We start from the raw sequence: 17,362 nt of genomic DNA, 5'->3' as shown, positions 1-17,362 counted from the left end.
TATCTTGTTGTAAACAGACAGTTTTAGGCACCGTTTAGCACACTTCCCTACTTCTTATACATTTAAACCTAAATCTTTAACTTAAAGACTAAAAGGTCTTTTGAGAAAAGATGAGAGAGGTCTTACCTTGTCTGTCTGTGTCCCATTTTTGACAACAGATGTCTCCCAGGTTCCAGAGGACTGGCCTCAACATGGTGAAATTAAGATCCAGGACTTGTGTGTGAGATACGACCTCATACTGAAACCTGTTCTTAAACATGTCAATGCTTTCATCAATCCTGGTGAAAAGGTACGTTTGTTTCAATTAATGACAAGATAGCATGGTTTAAAATGATTTAAGATACTGCTCCTACCTTATGACAGGTTTATATCAAAATATAAATATTCATACTTTAGGGCCTATATAAATGTATTCTATGAAATCCCACCTACATACAACTGTTTTAATAAACGTACATTAGCCACCCACCACAAATTCATTCTTAAGTATAAAGAAACATATTGTATTAGTGTTGAAATTGACCACGTTCAGTTGGAATTAAAAGTGACATGTTAATGAAACAGACTCCACTTCATCACCCAGCTGGCGGTTTTCTCACGACAGTGTTTATTTCCTCATGGCCTTGACATCCACAGGTTCACCTTTTCATATGTCTCATCACTTTGATCAGTACCATGCCCCAGTTATACAATATATCTTCGAGCCCCGCATAAAACACTTACCCAGCCGTCATGTTCTGATGTGTAGGTAATAGGCAAGCATATTATTTACACAAAGACCTTTCTGGTTTATATCAGCAGTCTGGAAAATGAAAGAGTGTGGCTGGATAAGGCTGGCACATGGTAACTTTATTTTGTCTCTCTCTCTCTCTCTCTCTCTCTCTCTCTCTCTCTCTCTCTCTCTCTCTCTCTCTCTCTGTTTGCTCTTTCTTTCCCCCCCAGGTGGGCATTTGTGGGAGGACAGGCAGTGGAAAATCCTCATTGTCTCTGGCCTTTTTCAATATGGTGGATGTTTTTGAAGGTGAAGCCTCCTTGTATTTCTTCCTAAGTGCCTTCCAGTAGTGTATTCTTCCGTAGGGAATTAAAGAGCTCTGTCATTTTGAATATGATATAATTCCTTCCATAAGTAGGACAGTATTTGTAGGCTGAGAGCCACTAGATTTCTAGATCTGAGTGTGCTTTCAACTCATCTCCAGTTTAGTTTTAGTTTAAGGATTCCAATTAGTTTAAGGATTTATTTAAGTTACTTATTGGTACTTCGTCTTGACTTACACAGATTCTTTACCCAGCCTCAGAAACATTTCTGCTTTTATTTTTTTTTCTTTCCTGTGTTTATACTGCACTGCTTATGGGTTCTGTCACTTTGACAGGCAACAATGATGCCATGTCGAAGCATTAGCTTTTAGAGCACTCGGGCACTTTAGATGAGCCTTGTTGAGACTTACAGTCGTTTTAGACATTGCCTCTAGTACATGTCATACCATCTTTTGATTTTTGTTTTTCTGTAAAGCAGCCACACTTTAAGCTCATTGAGATTACTCAGCTTAGGAGCAAGTCAATAAAAGAGAACATCAACAAACATAAAGCACTATTATAAACATAAAGAAATAATGGAAATACTTTATGCAGTTCATTGTTCGTAATAATCTTGCTGTACATTATTTAAGTACTGTAGGTTGTTCCTTTTCTGCAGGTCACTGAGTTAAGACTTTTAATGTGGCCAAATCCAAAAAAAAAAACACACCCAATCCATTTTTCTGAGCATGACCAGTGCTCAATGAAACGTCTTAAACTTGAGATTGAATAAGCACACACTCACAGTGTGTCCATATAAAGCTAAAATGAGAAGTGTGAATGATTTAACAGTACATATTTCCAACTTTCCACTTCAAAATTTAGACACTGCAGAAGCAGAAGGATGATTCAATATTATCTCTCCAGATTCTGGCGTATTCTGTTCTATTAAATACACATTGACCGTCTGAGTCTCTCTGTTAGCAAAAGTAACTGTTTTCCTTCTAATGTTCATACAGTGTATGCATTGACAATATACACATTATATTTAGGGTCATAGGTTAATAGTCATTTTATTATGGTTCTAATGACTGAAAAACTGAAGTTTTTTCCCAAACGGAACCACAGTTTGTAAATATAAACAATGTTGGCGTGTTATTGTTTTTTTTAATCAGGAAAGATCATTATTGATGGCATTGATATCTGCAAGCTGCCCCTGCATACTCTGAGATCCCGGTTATCCATCATTCTTCAAGATCCAGTGCTGTTCAGTGGCTCCATTCGGTGTGAACACACACACAAACACACACACACACACACACACACACACACACACACACAAACACACACACACACAGATTATACACATTCAGATATACACATACACTCTTCATTCTCCCTTTCCGCTTCTCCCTGAAAGAATCAGCTAAGGATCTATTGAACTCAACCACACAAGACCAAAAATAATAAACACCAACTTCCTTATCAGATAAGGAGAAAAGTTTAGCGGAAAGCAGAAACTTGGGATAAAAAGTTTTCATTTAAAATAAAAGATGATCTTGATGATAAACATATTTCAAGGAAGTAAATATATAAGTATCAAGGAGAAAAAAATCTTAATTTTAGGATTTATATCATATGTCAAACTTAAACTTAGATTAACGTTCTCTTTTTTTTTTTGGAAACTTTATCTGCTTAGAACTTTATCACACTGAAATCCACACATAATCATTCTCATCTTTAGTTTGCTTTATTGACACACAGACAACCAAGCATTGTTTTCATTTAAGGTCATTTAAGGAGACACAGACTCTCTCTCACTATCACTGCTTTCTTTCATTGGATTTATCTGAAAAGCGATTGTGATGGTTTACATGAGGCAGAGCTAATAGCACCAACAGCTCGTCAGTCCCTGGAGGCGTTGTGTTAATATAGCATAGAACTGATTTAGACTGCAGTGATGAGTCCAGGATGCCATGGCAGGACTTTCACAAAGCATTCAGTGGGAAATGCAGTTCAGTGATAAAGACAGTAATGCGTGGTAGAAAGAGTTTTCCCTTGTGCTCTTCAAGAACAGGAGGTCAGTGGAGTGAAGCCAGACTCACTGCCATTGCCTCTTATGGTCATGCAGTGTGTCTCTTTCCAGCACTGGAGATGAATACTGCCATTTTTTAGCTTCGGTACAGCTATATAACATGTTTGTTTGCTCATCCTTGTTTTTTTCTGTGTCTATGTCTCTTCAGTTTTAACCTGGATCCAGAATGCAGCTGTACTGATGACAGGCTTTGGGAGGCTCTAGAAATTGCCCAGCTAAAGAATATGGTCAAAACACTCCCAGGAGGACTGGGTATGGAAAAAACTTTAAAGCTTGACAGTGTTACAGGATGCGTTCTGAAATGTCTAAAATTCCCTTCTGAGTAAGAGCGAAGGTTTCAAATAAAATAATAATTACTATTTTAGATTTGGTTTAACCCTTTCACTGATGTCTCTACTGTACAGTACAACTTACTCTGAATGGATCTTGGTCATTCTGAAATGTAAACATTTAAATATTGAAAAGTGATAGAGGTCATTTTGTAGATGTTTGCTAGTGAGAAATGTAAGTCATTTTTTTTCACTGGTTGCTTTTAGGGTCAAAATTGCAAAGGCTAATGATGTACTAATATATGAGCCTTCTTATTATTAGCTGTAAATAATCTCAATTTATTTATACACATATGACTTCAGTGCCATACTTCCATTAAAACCATTACAGATGCCATAGTAACCGAAGGAGGAGAGAACTTCAGCGTGGGTCAGCGGCAACTCTTCTGCCTCGCCAGAGCCTTTGTTCGTAAGAGCAGCATCCTCATTATGGATGAGGCGACAGCATCCATCGACATGGCAACGGTAAAAAAAACAAAAACTAAAAAAAAAACGCTCTGTTTCTTTTATTCCACTGAGCCAAACATACAAACGTAGACTGTTTTCCTGATAACGTTTTATAGTTCCAATTAAAAGGAGCCTACATTTGTTCTTTGGTTTTTGAGTGTAAGATTTATTGGGCATTAAATATCTCACTGAGTGTTCTTCATCAAATAGTTTACACAGAGTCATTACATTTTCATCTGGCAGTCCCAGACATTCTGTGTATGCTTCCTTTCACAGGAGAACATTTTGCAGAAGGTCGTGATGACAGCATTTTCTGACCGCACAGTCGTCACCATAGCAGTAAGTTTGCTTTATCTAAAACACATCTGTTACCACGAACATCTTCGAATTCTTATCAGAAAATAACAAGGGGAGGTTTTTAATGCTCACAAGCTTAACACTTTCCTTTCTGGCTCTTGCCTACTTCTTTTACTTCCTCTAATCTATTTTTGTCCTGAAATGCAAGCTTCAAGGTCTTTGATTGCATTTCATAATATTCATATAAGATTACTTGTCCTTCTCAGAAAGCATCAAAATAATGAAGAGAAAAAGATGCTGATCAGTAACAGCCTATAAAAAACTTCAGTGCTGTGTAAACAGCTGGGGTAAATAATAACAAATTTAAGTGCAATAAATATATTTTAATATATTTTTTTATTTAATTTTTTTTTAAATAAAAAAGAAACAATACAGAAAAAACTGTAGCCTTGTAAAGGGCTGAAAACGTGGTATTTCCATGGCTTTCCTTTCTGCCATTTTCCTATCCTCATCCACTTTCTCATTTCTGCCTGTTTGTCTGTCTATCTCTCTCTCTCTCTCTCTCTCTCGCTCTCTCTCTCACGCTTTCTCTCTCTCTCATTCACACACACACACACACTGTTCTTTTTTCTTTCTTTCTTTTCTCTCTGTCTTCCTGTGGCACAGCATCTGGTCTCCTCCATAGTGGAGGCGGAGCAGGTGCTGGTCTTTTCCTCTGGGATTCTGGTGGAGTGTGACAGCGCTGCAAACCTGTTAGCGCAGGAGGACAGCCTGTTCAGTACCCTAGTGCGCACACACAAGTAGCCCCACCACTGGCTATGGCCACAGCCACGTCCCAGCAGCCTGGTTGGTAATCCTATGACTCTTCTGTGTGCCATTTCAGTTTGAGAGACCTTGAATAACTCCAGGCCCCATTTGGCTCAGTGATACTAACTTATTCTTTCTTATGGTGCAGGGGCCAAAAATTATATGTCTTGTCAAATTTGTCACCATCACCGTGTGATCTACAGAAACATCCACTTAGCAGATTTTTGACTCTTAATTAATTACTATGCTCATAACAGCATGTGAGTGTTTATGTCTACATATGTGAATATGTGTACACTCATGTTTGCGTGTGTGTGTGTGTGTGTGTGTGTGTTTCTCCACAGCACCGGGTTCACACTATCCTGACAGCTGATCTTGTGATCGTAATGAAGAGAGGGAACATACTCGAGTACGGGAAACCAGAGGCACTGATGGAGCAGGAGGACGGCATGTTCGCCTCCTTCGTCAAAGCAGACATGTAAACACATTCATCGATATACACACACACACACACACACTGCTGAAATACAAGGAAGGAAGGAGTTGTTTCTTATTTTATAAACTGGCAGATTTTCCAGTCTGCCTATGCCTTTGACCTTTTATTAATATACATTACATAACTGCAGTGTTTGATTCTTTCTTCTGGTTTATGCTTATTTTTTACATTAAGTTAATGGTAGGAATAGCAGCTGTATACAGTATACTGTATTAACTGGTACTAACACTGTAAGCAGTTGTCAGCAGACCTGAGCGCTGACACAACCTGTCTGTCTGATGTGCATTGCTGAATTTTACTCTGGATAATGAAGGGACACTTCTTAGCACTACAGAGGCACAAATTACTATGCAAAATATTTTTTGTATCAAGAAACTATCCTATATCAATTTCCTGTAACAATCCGGACGTACATTATGGCTCGTTGTAACGAATTACGAATGTGAGTAAGTAATTGAGCTGTATGTTTATGAGCTTTTTTTTTGCCTGATTGCTGAAACTAAATTTGTTATTTGTTTACCTCTCTTATGATTGTCTTTGCTTTTATTCTTCATTGTCACTTGCATATATGTTCCACACAGTGATTTCTAGCTGAGATCTTTGACAAGCCTTATTTTATTTTTTTTTCCTGTTCTATAGGCAGTATAAACTGTAAAGCCAGAATAACTGGATTTTGGACATTTCAACTGTGTGGATGATCCTAGATGTGTACATTTTAGATAGAAAACATTTGTAAAAACAAGGGAAATGATTAATCATTTACTATTAGTTTTTCTTTATTTAGTTACAAGAAACAAACAGCTACTCACTGACTACACCTTTTCTGACTGCTACTTACTCATCACATGGAGAAGATGCTCTCTTGCTCTCTTCCCTCTCTCTCTCTCTCTCTCTCTCTCTCTCTCTCTCTCTCTCTCTATATATATATATATATATATATATATATATATATATATATATATATATATATATATATATACATAGGCTAATGCTTCTCTACCGAGTACAACACCATCAGACAGGAGGTATCTTTCAGACTCCTGGCTATTGGTGGCCAAGTGGTCAAGTGCTTGTGTTTCTTGGGAGTTGTATAAAAGATGCCTTCTGTGCTGTGAAACTCTGGAACAGTTATAACAGAGCAAGACACCACTTAACACCTACTCACAATGCCTTCCTAACATCTTTAGCCCAGGTGCGTCACACCATTTCACACCTCTATACTCCAACAACTGTGCTGTGACCTTAAGCCCATAAACCCTTGGGCATTTTAATAATCTTACAGCATAATATTCAGTAACTACTCTGACTTACCGAGTCAATATTCAGAAAGTAATGCAGTGGGAAATGTGCACAGTTACAAGATCAAGGAGTTTACGCCAGGACCGTGTGATAGAATCATCTAGGGTTCAGTAGATTTTATGTCATCATAAGTGTGAATCACCAAAGAGGTTTGAATGTCAGAAGTTTTCCCACCACTCAGTATAACAGTAGAACTGATGAGCAGTGACCCATCGTCATGATTATCCAACAATGGATACAAGCCCAGCTGTTCTGCTTTACTCCCACGAGACATAAACTTCAGACTCAACTCTGGCCTAGTGTGTGTGTGCGCGTGTTTTTTTTTGTGTGTGTTTAATATTGGATTTTATTTTTTATATTACTGCTGACAAAATCTGATCTAGCCAAGGGATTTGTAAAATGTGATCCATTTGCCTACCACTGTTCCTCCTCTGAACTGTAGTGTGGACCACGCTCTACTTTGTTTTGTTAGGCCAAATGAACTGTTATAGCTCTTCTATGGATCCTTTTACAGCCAGCAGATTTTTTTTATAGAGCAGTGTTTCTTCTTCACAAAGCAAATCACACCCCCTCCTTTGGCTCTAATATTTATCATACAGTGGTATTTCGTGCCAAAGTCTGCCGGGACACTGAACACTCACTGTGTCCGATCATAACAGACACACTTCATATGACGAATACTGCTTTCACCAAGGATGTTGGCCTTACTCACGTGTATTTATATGTATTTTCATATGATGCACCGTGTTGTGCAGAATCACAATGTTATGCAATATTTCTTACAAGCATTTTGTGCTGAAATGTCTTAAATGTACATATGTAATTACTGTTAACAGCATAAACATTTAACAGTATACTGTTTGCCTACTGTTTTTTTGTACAATTGAATAAAATCTGCAGTGAGGCCATTGTACAATTGTGTATCTTTGCATTGTGAAATCTAAAAAGCACAGAATATAGAAATCAGAGCAAGTTAACTGATATTCATTCAGAATCAAAAATCTGAAAGAAATCTACGATTCCTGATTCATATTTCCCAGATTGAAGATGTGTGACTTGGAATTTTCAGTGATTGTGGTGGAATTTAGACCTTAACTTTTAAAACATTCATTCATTCATCTTCTACCGCTTATCCGAACTACCTCGGGTCACGGGGAGCTTGTGCCATCTCAGGCATCATCGGGCATCAAGGCAGGATACGCCCTGGACGGCGTGCCAACCCATCGCAGGGCACACACACACACTCTCATTCACTCACGCACTAGGGACAATTTTCCAGAGATGCCAATCAACCTACCATGCATGTCTTTAGACCGGGGGAGGAAACTGGAGTACCCGGAGGAAACCCCCGAGGCAAGGGGAGAACATGCAAACTCCACACACACAAGGTGGAGGCGGGAATCGAACCCCGACCCTGGAGGTGTGAGGAGAACGTGCTAACCACTAAGCCACCGTGCCCCCCACTTTTAAAACATAAAATTTAAAAAGGTAAACTGGAAAAACAAGCAAACAATCAGCCAGTTAGTTAACTGAGCTAACTGAAGTGACATGCAACAATATCTTTGAAAACAAGATTTTCAGTCCCTCAGGAACATTTTTTCATGATTGTTGGGGCCAAAAGTGTTCAGTATTTTTAGTGATATGTTTTGTGCTTTTCTGAGGTAAAGTTCTTGGAAAAGGTGAACTTAAAGCACAGGATTGTTCATCTTTCAAGTGGAGGCACATGTAATGTAGTTCTGACCGTATGTCTTGGCCCAAATCTGCAGCAATTTAGAAAAACTGTCTGCTGTTCTGAATAACATTTACATTTCACATTTACATTGACTGCATTTGGCAGACGGCTTTATCCAAAGTGATCGGTCAATTGTCTCTATCAATTAATGCATCAGTACTGGTCTTTTTTTTTTACCTATCCCAATTTCTAAGGAAATATGGATGAAGCAACTTCTTGGTTGGACATGTGAGCTGTGGAATAGTCCACATTATTTGGATGGGTTACTTGAAAAGGATGTTTAAAAAATGGGAGAGGAGGTGCATCCGTCATGGAAATCTGCATACATGAGCAGGTTAAACTGGAAGTTTTTGAGTGATCCCACATCTGCCTAAAATGATCTCTGGTTATGTGATTAAGGGATTAACAGTCAAAATTGAGACTTAGTGAGAATCTTAGTAACAGGCTGGAATAAAACTGGTTTTGAGGGATGGTTAGTTGATTTGGGAGACGAGTTAGATGTGCAGAAGTTGAATTGTTGCTGAATTTAAAATTATGTTCACTTTTGGTGAACGTTTTATCCTCACAGTGGTTAGGGATAAAACCGATGTCATGATAGAAATTTTAATAGATTTAAAATATGTATTATGACATGATACATATTAACAGACACTCAGTTAAAAGGTGGTGACAAAATCAGCCATATTAAAAAGTGGTGGGGAAATGTGACCTTTTCAATTTGGGACTAGTTCTTAGCACTAATCATCCACAAATATCTTCTAGTGGTTAACATGATTACCTTGTGCCTCTGGGATTAGGGGTTCAATTCCTGCTACCTCCTTGTGTGTAGAGTTTGTGTGCTGATTGGTATCCCTAAAATGTCCATGATGTGATTGAATGTGAGCTGTGATGGTTTGGCACCCCATCCCTGGTGCTTCCATGTGCCTTGAGTCCACTGGAATACTCTTATCCGATGTAGGATAAGGGTTTCAGAATTTGGATGAATGATAGATTTGTTCTACAAAATCAGTAAAGGAACCCTGAGTGAGAATTGTTATCTCAATTCTGGACCAAATATTTCATTGCTATTTCATCAAGAATCATGTAGCTGTATCCTTAGTGATGTTGAAGTTTAAGAGTTCCAAAGGTTCCCACAAACACACTTGTACTAAAATTACATGTATGTGTTAATTTGCAATATTCTGAGATGTTGGGTAACAAATTTGTGCAGCAGATAGAGTTGCCACCTTACAGCTTGCAAACTCGCCAGAAACTTCTACAGACTTGAGAAACAAAGGGTTTTGTTGCTACATGTTGGTTAGATGACTATGTGTGTCCATTCTCCCTGGTCTTACACCTCCCAATACATGTCAGTAAGTGCACTGGTTAAATTGCTTCAAGGTGTGAATGTATGTGATGCCTTGCAATAGACTGATATGTTCTATCCAGGGTCTGTTCCTGTATCACACCACATCATTGCCTCAAGCTCCCAGAACTTAAGCCAGAAGAAAGCAGTTACTGAAGAAACTACTAATTATTTGTCTTGGGATACAATTAGAAAACACTAGAGTACAATTCTCAAGCCTGGAAGCTTCTTGATTTGCCTTAACTTGAAAGGCGAGAGTGAATTATGTCGCCCCCTGCTGGGCACATTTAAGAAGTGATTTACATTTCAACTTTTCTGTCACCCTTTTAAAACAAAGCAACAAATTTTGGTCTGTTGTATAATTGGAATTATGATACACTGACATTTATAACATTAGTCCCAGTTGTACAATTACAGGCGAAATGCATGATTTAGAAAAAGAAGCCTCCGTACTTTTCTTTCTTTTTTTTTTTTTTTATTTGAGGAAGTCCTAGAGGATTTTTCAGGGTATAACCGAGCATCTAGTTAGAAGAGTAAGCTGAAGATGTTTATTGTTTTGCTGTAGAGGTTTGTGCGGTGTACACTGGGCAGTGACCGCCCCTGAGATGTACGTCAGCTGGAGCTGGACTTGGAGCTGCCTCTCTGGAGTGTGTGACGAGCGGCAAATTTTTTTGCACGCATCTCTTGTGACTTCTTAGAGGGGGAAAAAAAAGTTGCAAACACATCTTGCCGGGTTAAACAGCTGGGATGTAAGACGACCGGTGTGTGTGTGTGTGTGTGTGTGTGCATGTGTGTGTTTTTACTTTTTTTTTCTGAACTGAATGCACGGTTATCGCCTGGGCGGTTACGTGCCGAATAGCGATGCTGCCGAGAAAAAGCATGATTCCCGAAGAGTTCGGGATGCCCGCGCTGGCCTCGCGCGCTCCCCGGAAACCGGTGTTCAGGGACCGCGTGAACAAGGCGCGCTTCATTGCCAAGAGCGGTGCGTGCAACCTGGCGCACAAGAACATCCGCGAGCAGGGCCGCTTCCTGCAGGACGTCTTCACCACGCTGGTGGACCTCAAGTGGCGCTTTACGATTGTCATCTTCACCATGACCTTCCTGTGCAGTTGGCTGCTGTTCGCCATGGTCTGGTGGCTCGTTGCCTTTGGGCATGGAGACCTGGATCACACCCGTCTGTCCAGCATCGAGCAGTGTGTCACCAACGTCAAGTAAGTCCAAGTGCTTGACATACGAACTACTGATCAACACACCAAGTATGATAAAATTATGATGCACCTCACAGCCTTAACGTTGTTTATTGGGTATTGGTTTATTATAAGCACGATGCACGGTGCAGACTGCAAAGTGTGCGCAAGTCTCAGGGTTCTACATTTCTCTGGAAGCAAAACTTTCCCGACTCTAAGTAGATTCCTTTTTTAGTAAATAAAGTACTTTTAGCGTATTCCAGTTAAGGACAAATCAATCAGCTTTTAACACAAACTGCGAGGCACCATAGTTAGGTCAAATGTGTAATTTGATAAAACAAATTATAGGTAGCAAAGGTTATTGTACCTGATTTGCATGCCCACAATGTGTATTTTTTCCCCTCCATTTTCCCCCCAAATGTTACAAAAGAAATCACAATGAGATTTTAATCGAGATCTTATTTTAATACTAAATGTGTTACAATAGAGCTGACCAACGCATACTGTACCTCTTGAGATACTATCACAATTGTCAACAGTTTAAAAGGTGGAAAATTACTAAATAATTCATGATTTTTTTAGATTGCTCTGCGATTGGCACTTTATCAAATCATTCTTCATAAAAAAAATAAAAATAAAAAAAAAATCTTCTTAAATATGACCATCTTCCCCCTTCCAGGTCCTTCACCTCAGCCTTCCTGTTCTCCATAGAGGTACAGGTGACTATAGGCTTCGGTGGCCGCATGATTACTGAGCAGTGTCCGATAGCTATCACAGTGCTGATCCTGCAGAACATCGCTGGGCTCATCATCAATGCCGTAATGTTGGGTTGCATCTTCATGAAGACAGCACAGTCGCACAGGCGTGCTGAGACACTCATCTTCAGCCGGCAAGCTTGCATCGCCGTGCGCAACAACCGCCTGTGCTTCATGATCCGCGTGGGTGACTTGCGCAAGAGCATGATCATCAATGCAGCTGTGCGCCTCCAGGTGGTGCGCAAGACCACCACACCTGAGGGCGAGGTCATCCCTATACATCAGATCGACATCCAAAGTGAGAGTGCCGTGGCTAGCAACAGTATTTTCCTCCTGGCTCCGCTCATCATCTGCCATACCATTGATAAAGACAGTCCCCTCTATGACCTGTCAGCCATGGAGCTGCAGTGCAGTGACCTGGAGGTGATAGTCATCCTTGAGGGTGTTGTAGAGACCACGGGAATCACCACACAGGCACGCACTTCTTATGTGACCGAGGAGATCCAGTGGGGCCACCGATTCGTTCCTATCGTTACTGAAGAGGAGGGGGTTTACTCGGTGGACTACTCTAAGTTTGGCAACACTGTGAAGATCCCGACGCCAAGCTGCAGCGCTCGCGAGCTTGACGAGAAGCCGTCTATCCTCATACAGACCATGCAGAAAAGCGAGCTTTCACACCAGAACTCTCTACGCAAGAGAAACTCTATGCGCCGCAACAACTCCATGCGCAAGAGCAACTCCATGCAGCGCAACAACTTGTCTCTAGCTGTACCCAAAGTGCAGTTCTTCACTCCTGAAGGGGGGCAGAATGTAGCCGTCACATGACAAGAACAAGACCATCGTTGGAATAATAAATGGTTCAGGGATGCTTTATTCCTGTCTTGCTCCACTGGACCTCTTCTTATAGTTCTGTCAAACTCTACCACTACTTTTGTAAAAGACAAACAACTGATTATTTGCTTTCTTCCTTTCCTGGTTTACACAAATCAATTTAAAATATACTTATTGAAAAATAACATATGGTTATGTATTAAGAGTGACAATGAAAAAGTCATTGGCTCTCACACTACATGGCTATTTAGTTTTATTAGAGCACTATTTCACTGTCCATTATTATTATTATTATTATTATTATTATTATTATTATTATTATTATTATTATTATTCTGTTATATTCGAACAATTGGAAGTAATGTCAACAATCATGTACACACTTTATTTGAGAAATTTTAATAATGTTCTGTGCATAAATGAGAAATGCTCAATAAATCATTTTGTCCTGTTTGTTGTGTTTTCAGTTCTCCTTTTAACTGTTCTGATTTAGCATATTAGTGGTAATGTTATTATTAAAGCATGATATTGTTTCAAACGAAACTATAATTTGAGACATTTTAAAAACAATGACCTGAAAGATTATATTCTACCACTAGGGGGAGCTGTATCACCGTGTATCTCTTTTGAAAAACCCTCATATACACTGTATGGCCAAAGGTTTGAAGGCACATGATCTTTTTACACACACACACACACACACACACACACACACACACACACACACACACACACAGAGAGAGAGAGAGAGAGAGAGAGAGAGAGAGAGAGAGAGAGAGAGAACATAAACAATACAATTACAGCTCAAAAGTGTCATTTGACATGCCTCTGGTTCAAAGACTCTTTATCTTGTGGGTTTCTCATATTATCATTCTGAATAAGCAGCCGCTTATTTTAATTTCAATTCAGTGTTATATGTATAGTGCTTTTAACAATGATCACAGTCAGAGGTGAAGGAGGTGAGGTAAGAAACTTCGAAAGGACTCGAAAAGACTCGAAAAAAAAAAACAATTGTTTATGATGATATTTAAAATACACCATTGTTAGCTGTCTTAGAAATCGGTGGTATCTATGATGTTAAAATTAGCTAAGAGTTAGCTGTGGGTTAATTATTTATAATTATAATAGGATGTCATGGCTATGTTCCAGCTGCAGGCAAAAAACATATGTGAGTTTGAAGAGAAAAACAGACAGTTTTAGTGTGTTTTTGAGATTCAAAGGTGGTATTTAAATGTTATTTAAACCCATAAACAGAACTTTCATCTTATTCTGAACAGATGGGAATCCGTTCAATTTATCTAGCAGGTTTTATGTGCATTATTTGTATTAACGTAATCTTAGCTGGTATTAACTTCTTTTTTATGACCAGCATAAGTGAGTTTGAAAACAAAAAAAACAAACACATCTTTAATGTAACTTGACAGCTATTCAGTCTGTTTACACATTAATCAAATGGGTATGCAGAAAATGCCCCTTAATAACTTACAATGCTCAGATAAATGAAGAGAGAACAACATGCCCTAATGGGTGAGAGGAATCATGTTAAAGAAATGATCAACATCTTGTTTCTTTTAAATCCTGGATTGTACATGCTTTGTTTTAGACTTCGAATTACACCACAAAATATTTGCAGCTGGTTGAGATTTATTATTTCATATTGCTCTGGTGTGATTCAGGTAGACTTTGAAGTTTTATGTTGCTGCCCAGTTTAGAACTATTGCACCCTTATTGCCTTGATTTCTGTTCCAAATTGCAAAACTGGGTTGAACTGCATTCAAGAATAAAAAATAAAAAGAGTACTTACATATGTTTACCTAATTAAGTTTGGAAATAGAGTTGAGCTGTTGACATTTTGAAAGCTAGGAAGTTTTGCTTGCTTTGCGTGAACTGCCCTGTCACTGTCTAGTTTTATATTCTTAAGGATTTTTTAGAGAAGCAAATGTGAAAAATGGGGTTCCAAAATTTAATACAAGTAACAATTATCAGTGTATTAAAGTGTATCAGTGTATCAATATATATATATTTTTTCCAATGGAAGATTCCTTTTCATCACATGTTCCTTGTTAGGAAACAAAGGTCAGAGTGGTCACTCAGTCATTATAGATGCCCTAAAGCAAAGAATTAGTCAAGGTAGCAATCCCAACAGTAGCACTGGGATTGGAACTTTTAACCTTCATAGTATTGCACCACATTTAAAAGGGAAAACATTTGGGGGGAAAATGGAGGACAAATGTTTTATATATTAATTAAAAAAATATATATAAAGAAATCGCAATTTAAAAAAATCTTCTAATATGTTATATACAGCAGGGTAAGAACAAGGATAAGCAATAAATCACAGGAAGAAGAAGAAGAAGAAGAAGAAGAAGAAGAAGCACACAGTCATGAGTCATTTACATTTCATCCAGTAGTCAGCCATTTCTTTGTGAGTTTAATGGGGAAAAGATGGAGTAATTACAAAAAGAAGTTCATGGTCTACCTCATTATAGTCTGGCTCATCAGACTTCTTATGTTCAGTAAAGTTTTTCATTTGTCTCATACTTGCATGCACCTTGGACAAGTCACATTTAATAAAAAAATCTAGATTTTTTTTTTTTTTTTGGAAGAATCTAGATTTTATATTTATATAGGATGTGATCAGGTTGGTTGTCCTTTAGCCCTGTGGTGAGCTACCAGTAGCTGGGAAATCTAAGCAGAAACCGAAAACACTGTAGATTTCTGGATTTGGCCCAAACTTCCTCCACTTATTCCTCACTTATGATCTGCATCAATCTACAGGAGGTCAGATCATGGCCCCTTGTTGCTTGACTTTTAGAAAATACAATGCACATTTGTTATAGCTACTTCATCAGTAGGTTACTGTGTTTAAATGTAGTATTGCAGTCTCAGGAACTTTTTTCCATGCCACCATCACCTCTGCCTTTCACATTAGGAATTTATAGGTTTATTTCTGTATATATCCCCTGTACATCTGCTTTGTGACAATAACCCATTGTTAAAAGCTCTATTACAAATAAAACGAATTGAATTTATATGACTAGCTAATTTCAGTTGATTGTATTTATGCAGAAAGTTTAGGTGGAAATTTTTTATTCATATTTAACAGAGTTAAAAAGTATCGAGTCCCTAAAGGATAAATCCTTGATGCTGATTGGTTAATCCTGCTCACAATGTAGACAATTAAATGTGATTAAACAAACCCAGCTACTGGTTTATAACGTGACATCATTAACATTTTATGAGCATCATTACAAAGCATTTACTGCACAGGACAATATTATTATTTTACCACTCATGAAGGAGCCAAAATCTTTTTGTTTTCTCCGGTCTTTGTTTCCCTTTCTACCTCCATATCTCACTTCCTGGAAAGGAGGAGTTACTGTTACTTCTTCTTCTTCTTCTTCTTCTTCTTCTTCTTCCTCCTCTTTTTCTTCCTCTTCGTCTAAAAAAAATAACCTTACAAGCACTAATTAAACTCATATCCAGATTCTTTTGATTTGATTTTCTTTTTGTTGTAATCACTTTGATTTTTCATATCAATTTTATGCATAGAAAAATAAAAAAAAATCTCATATCCAACATGTGTCTAATTTTCAAAACATTTCTAGTTACTTTTTTTATTTATAAAATATAAACTTTATAAATATAAAGATATACTCGTAGTTAGGACTGTTACAGGACACCTAGAGGTAAAAAAAAAAGACATGTTAGACATGTTTTCCTAAAATGTAAATAATATATTTTACTAAAATATGTAGAGCCTTAATTCGTCATTTATAAGAATAAATGACGAGCACTCTTTATTTTCTTGCTATTTTCTAGCAGTTATATCTTTTTATATCCTGTGAAACTATAAGCCACGTGTATGTCGATTTGAAACAAAGTGAACACTGCCACCTTCGGGCCATAGCATGTCATAGCCATCGCTCCAAAACGCAATTGTATGTAACAACAACAAAAAAAATAACAAATAAATAAATAACAAATGAAACAAACAGAACGATAAAAACGGTACCGCTTGTGCTTCACCATAGTGTTGTTACTTATTTTTTATTGTTAATTCTGAGTAAAAATGAATAAATAAATAAATAAATAAAAGTCACACGTTGATGAAGTAGGACTCCCATCGTGCCTTGCGGCAAGATTCTTCTTTAAGCTTTCAATTTTTCTGGATATACAGAGGTGTATAAACCGAATTAAAAACCTATTTAGGAGTATTTCGTGTTTTAACGTCGTATTGAGTGTTAATCGTGTGTATATTCATGCAGGAAATAAATCTAGCGTGTGTGTGCTGTGTGTGCTGTAGAGTGTCCCAGTGCCTCCTCGCGCACATTCTCTAGCTTTGCGCAGTGGCAGTATCGTAGCCTATGAGGTTTATCCGAGGCGCGATTATTGCTAGTTGAAAACTTTACCCAATACCCCGCCTTGACGACTTGCAATATAGTCGGCGATGGCAATTTTTGACGGTCTCTACGGAGACTGATCTCATGGTGAAAAAGTAGATCTTATTTTCTTATCTTACTATTAGTATATTAATAGATCTTATTACCTTAATGTAATATTCTTTAGTTAGGATCTATTTAGTTACTTCTATCATACCAAGGTCAAGTAAAGTTTACTTATGTAGCGTTTGAGAACATAAACACAGAACAGAAGGTTATTATAAAGAATTTTATAAAGTATTCTAAATATCACAGTATTATATAAGAATTTTACGGAAATGATAAA

At 38.0% G+C, this 17,362-nt stretch overlaps 2 protein-coding genes and 1 non-coding gene across 8 annotated transcripts in view; all 3 read left to right on the top strand.

The window, feature by feature from the left end:
• abcc9 (ATP-binding cassette, sub-family C (CFTR/MRP), member 9) overlaps positions 1-7,688 on the top strand; it is a 38,443-nt gene extending 30,755 nt beyond the window's left edge. For 4 of the 6 annotated variants that reach the window (XM_060889133.1, XM_060889135.1, XM_060889134.1 and 1 more), the window contains exons 35-41: positions 159-289; positions 943-1,021; positions 2,190-2,298; positions 3,258-3,361; positions 3,770-3,903; positions 4,162-4,224; positions 5,334-7,688. In XM_060889133.1, the coding sequence (XP_060745116.1) occupies positions 159-289; positions 943-1,021; positions 2,190-2,298; positions 3,258-3,361; positions 3,770-3,903; positions 4,162-4,224; positions 5,334-5,471 (758 nt within the window). In that variant the 3' untranslated portion in view covers positions 5,472-7,688. Of the gene's footprint in view, positions 1-158; positions 290-942; positions 1,022-2,189; positions 2,299-3,257; positions 3,362-3,769; positions 3,904-4,161; positions 4,225-4,848; positions 5,029-5,333 lie in introns of all 6 variants that reach the window. The other 2 variants (XM_060889136.1, XM_060889132.1) reach the window with 1 other exon arrangement.
• Positions 7,689-10,430: 2,742 nt separating this feature from the next.
• Positions 10,431-13,021, top strand: kcnj8 (potassium inwardly rectifying channel subfamily J member 8). The gene is made up of 2 exons (XM_060889181.1): positions 10,431-11,072; positions 11,728-13,021. The coding sequence occupies exons 1-2, from the start codon at positions 10,723-10,725 to the stop codon at positions 12,626-12,628; spliced, it is 1,251 nt and encodes a 416-aa protein (XP_060745164.1). The 5' UTR covers positions 10,431-10,722; the 3' UTR covers positions 12,629-13,021.
• A 3,951-nt stretch (positions 13,022-16,972) lies between these two features.
• Positions 16,973-17,113, top strand: LOC132859461 (U4 spliceosomal RNA). Its single transcript, XR_009649740.1, has one exon. It is a non-coding gene; the product is annotated as a U4 spliceosomal RNA (small nuclear RNA).
• The last annotated feature ends 249 nt before the right edge of the window (positions 17,114-17,362 follow it).

This window comes from Tachysurus vachellii, chromosome 16 (genome assembly GCF_030014155.1).
Source record: "Tachysurus vachellii isolate PV-2020 chromosome 16, HZAU_Pvac_v1, whole genome shotgun sequence".
Lineage (NCBI taxonomy): Eukaryota > Metazoa > Chordata > Actinopteri > Siluriformes > Bagridae > Tachysurus > Tachysurus vachellii.
The sequence above is the reverse complement of the archived record's forward strand: the minus strand, read 5'-3'. Positions and strand labels throughout refer to the sequence as shown.

What these genes read in the sequence shown, in the direction of transcription:
- kcnj8 (XM_060889181.1), top strand. Translation starts at nt 10,723, where the DNA reads ATGCTGCCGAGAAAAAGCATGATTCCCGAAGAGTTCGGGATGCCCGCG. An exon ending in CAGTGTGTCACCAACGTCAA is followed by an intron (nt 11,073 to 11,727) that starts GTAAGTCCAAGT and finishes TCCCCCTTCCAG; the next exon opens with GTCCTTCACCTCAGCCTTCC.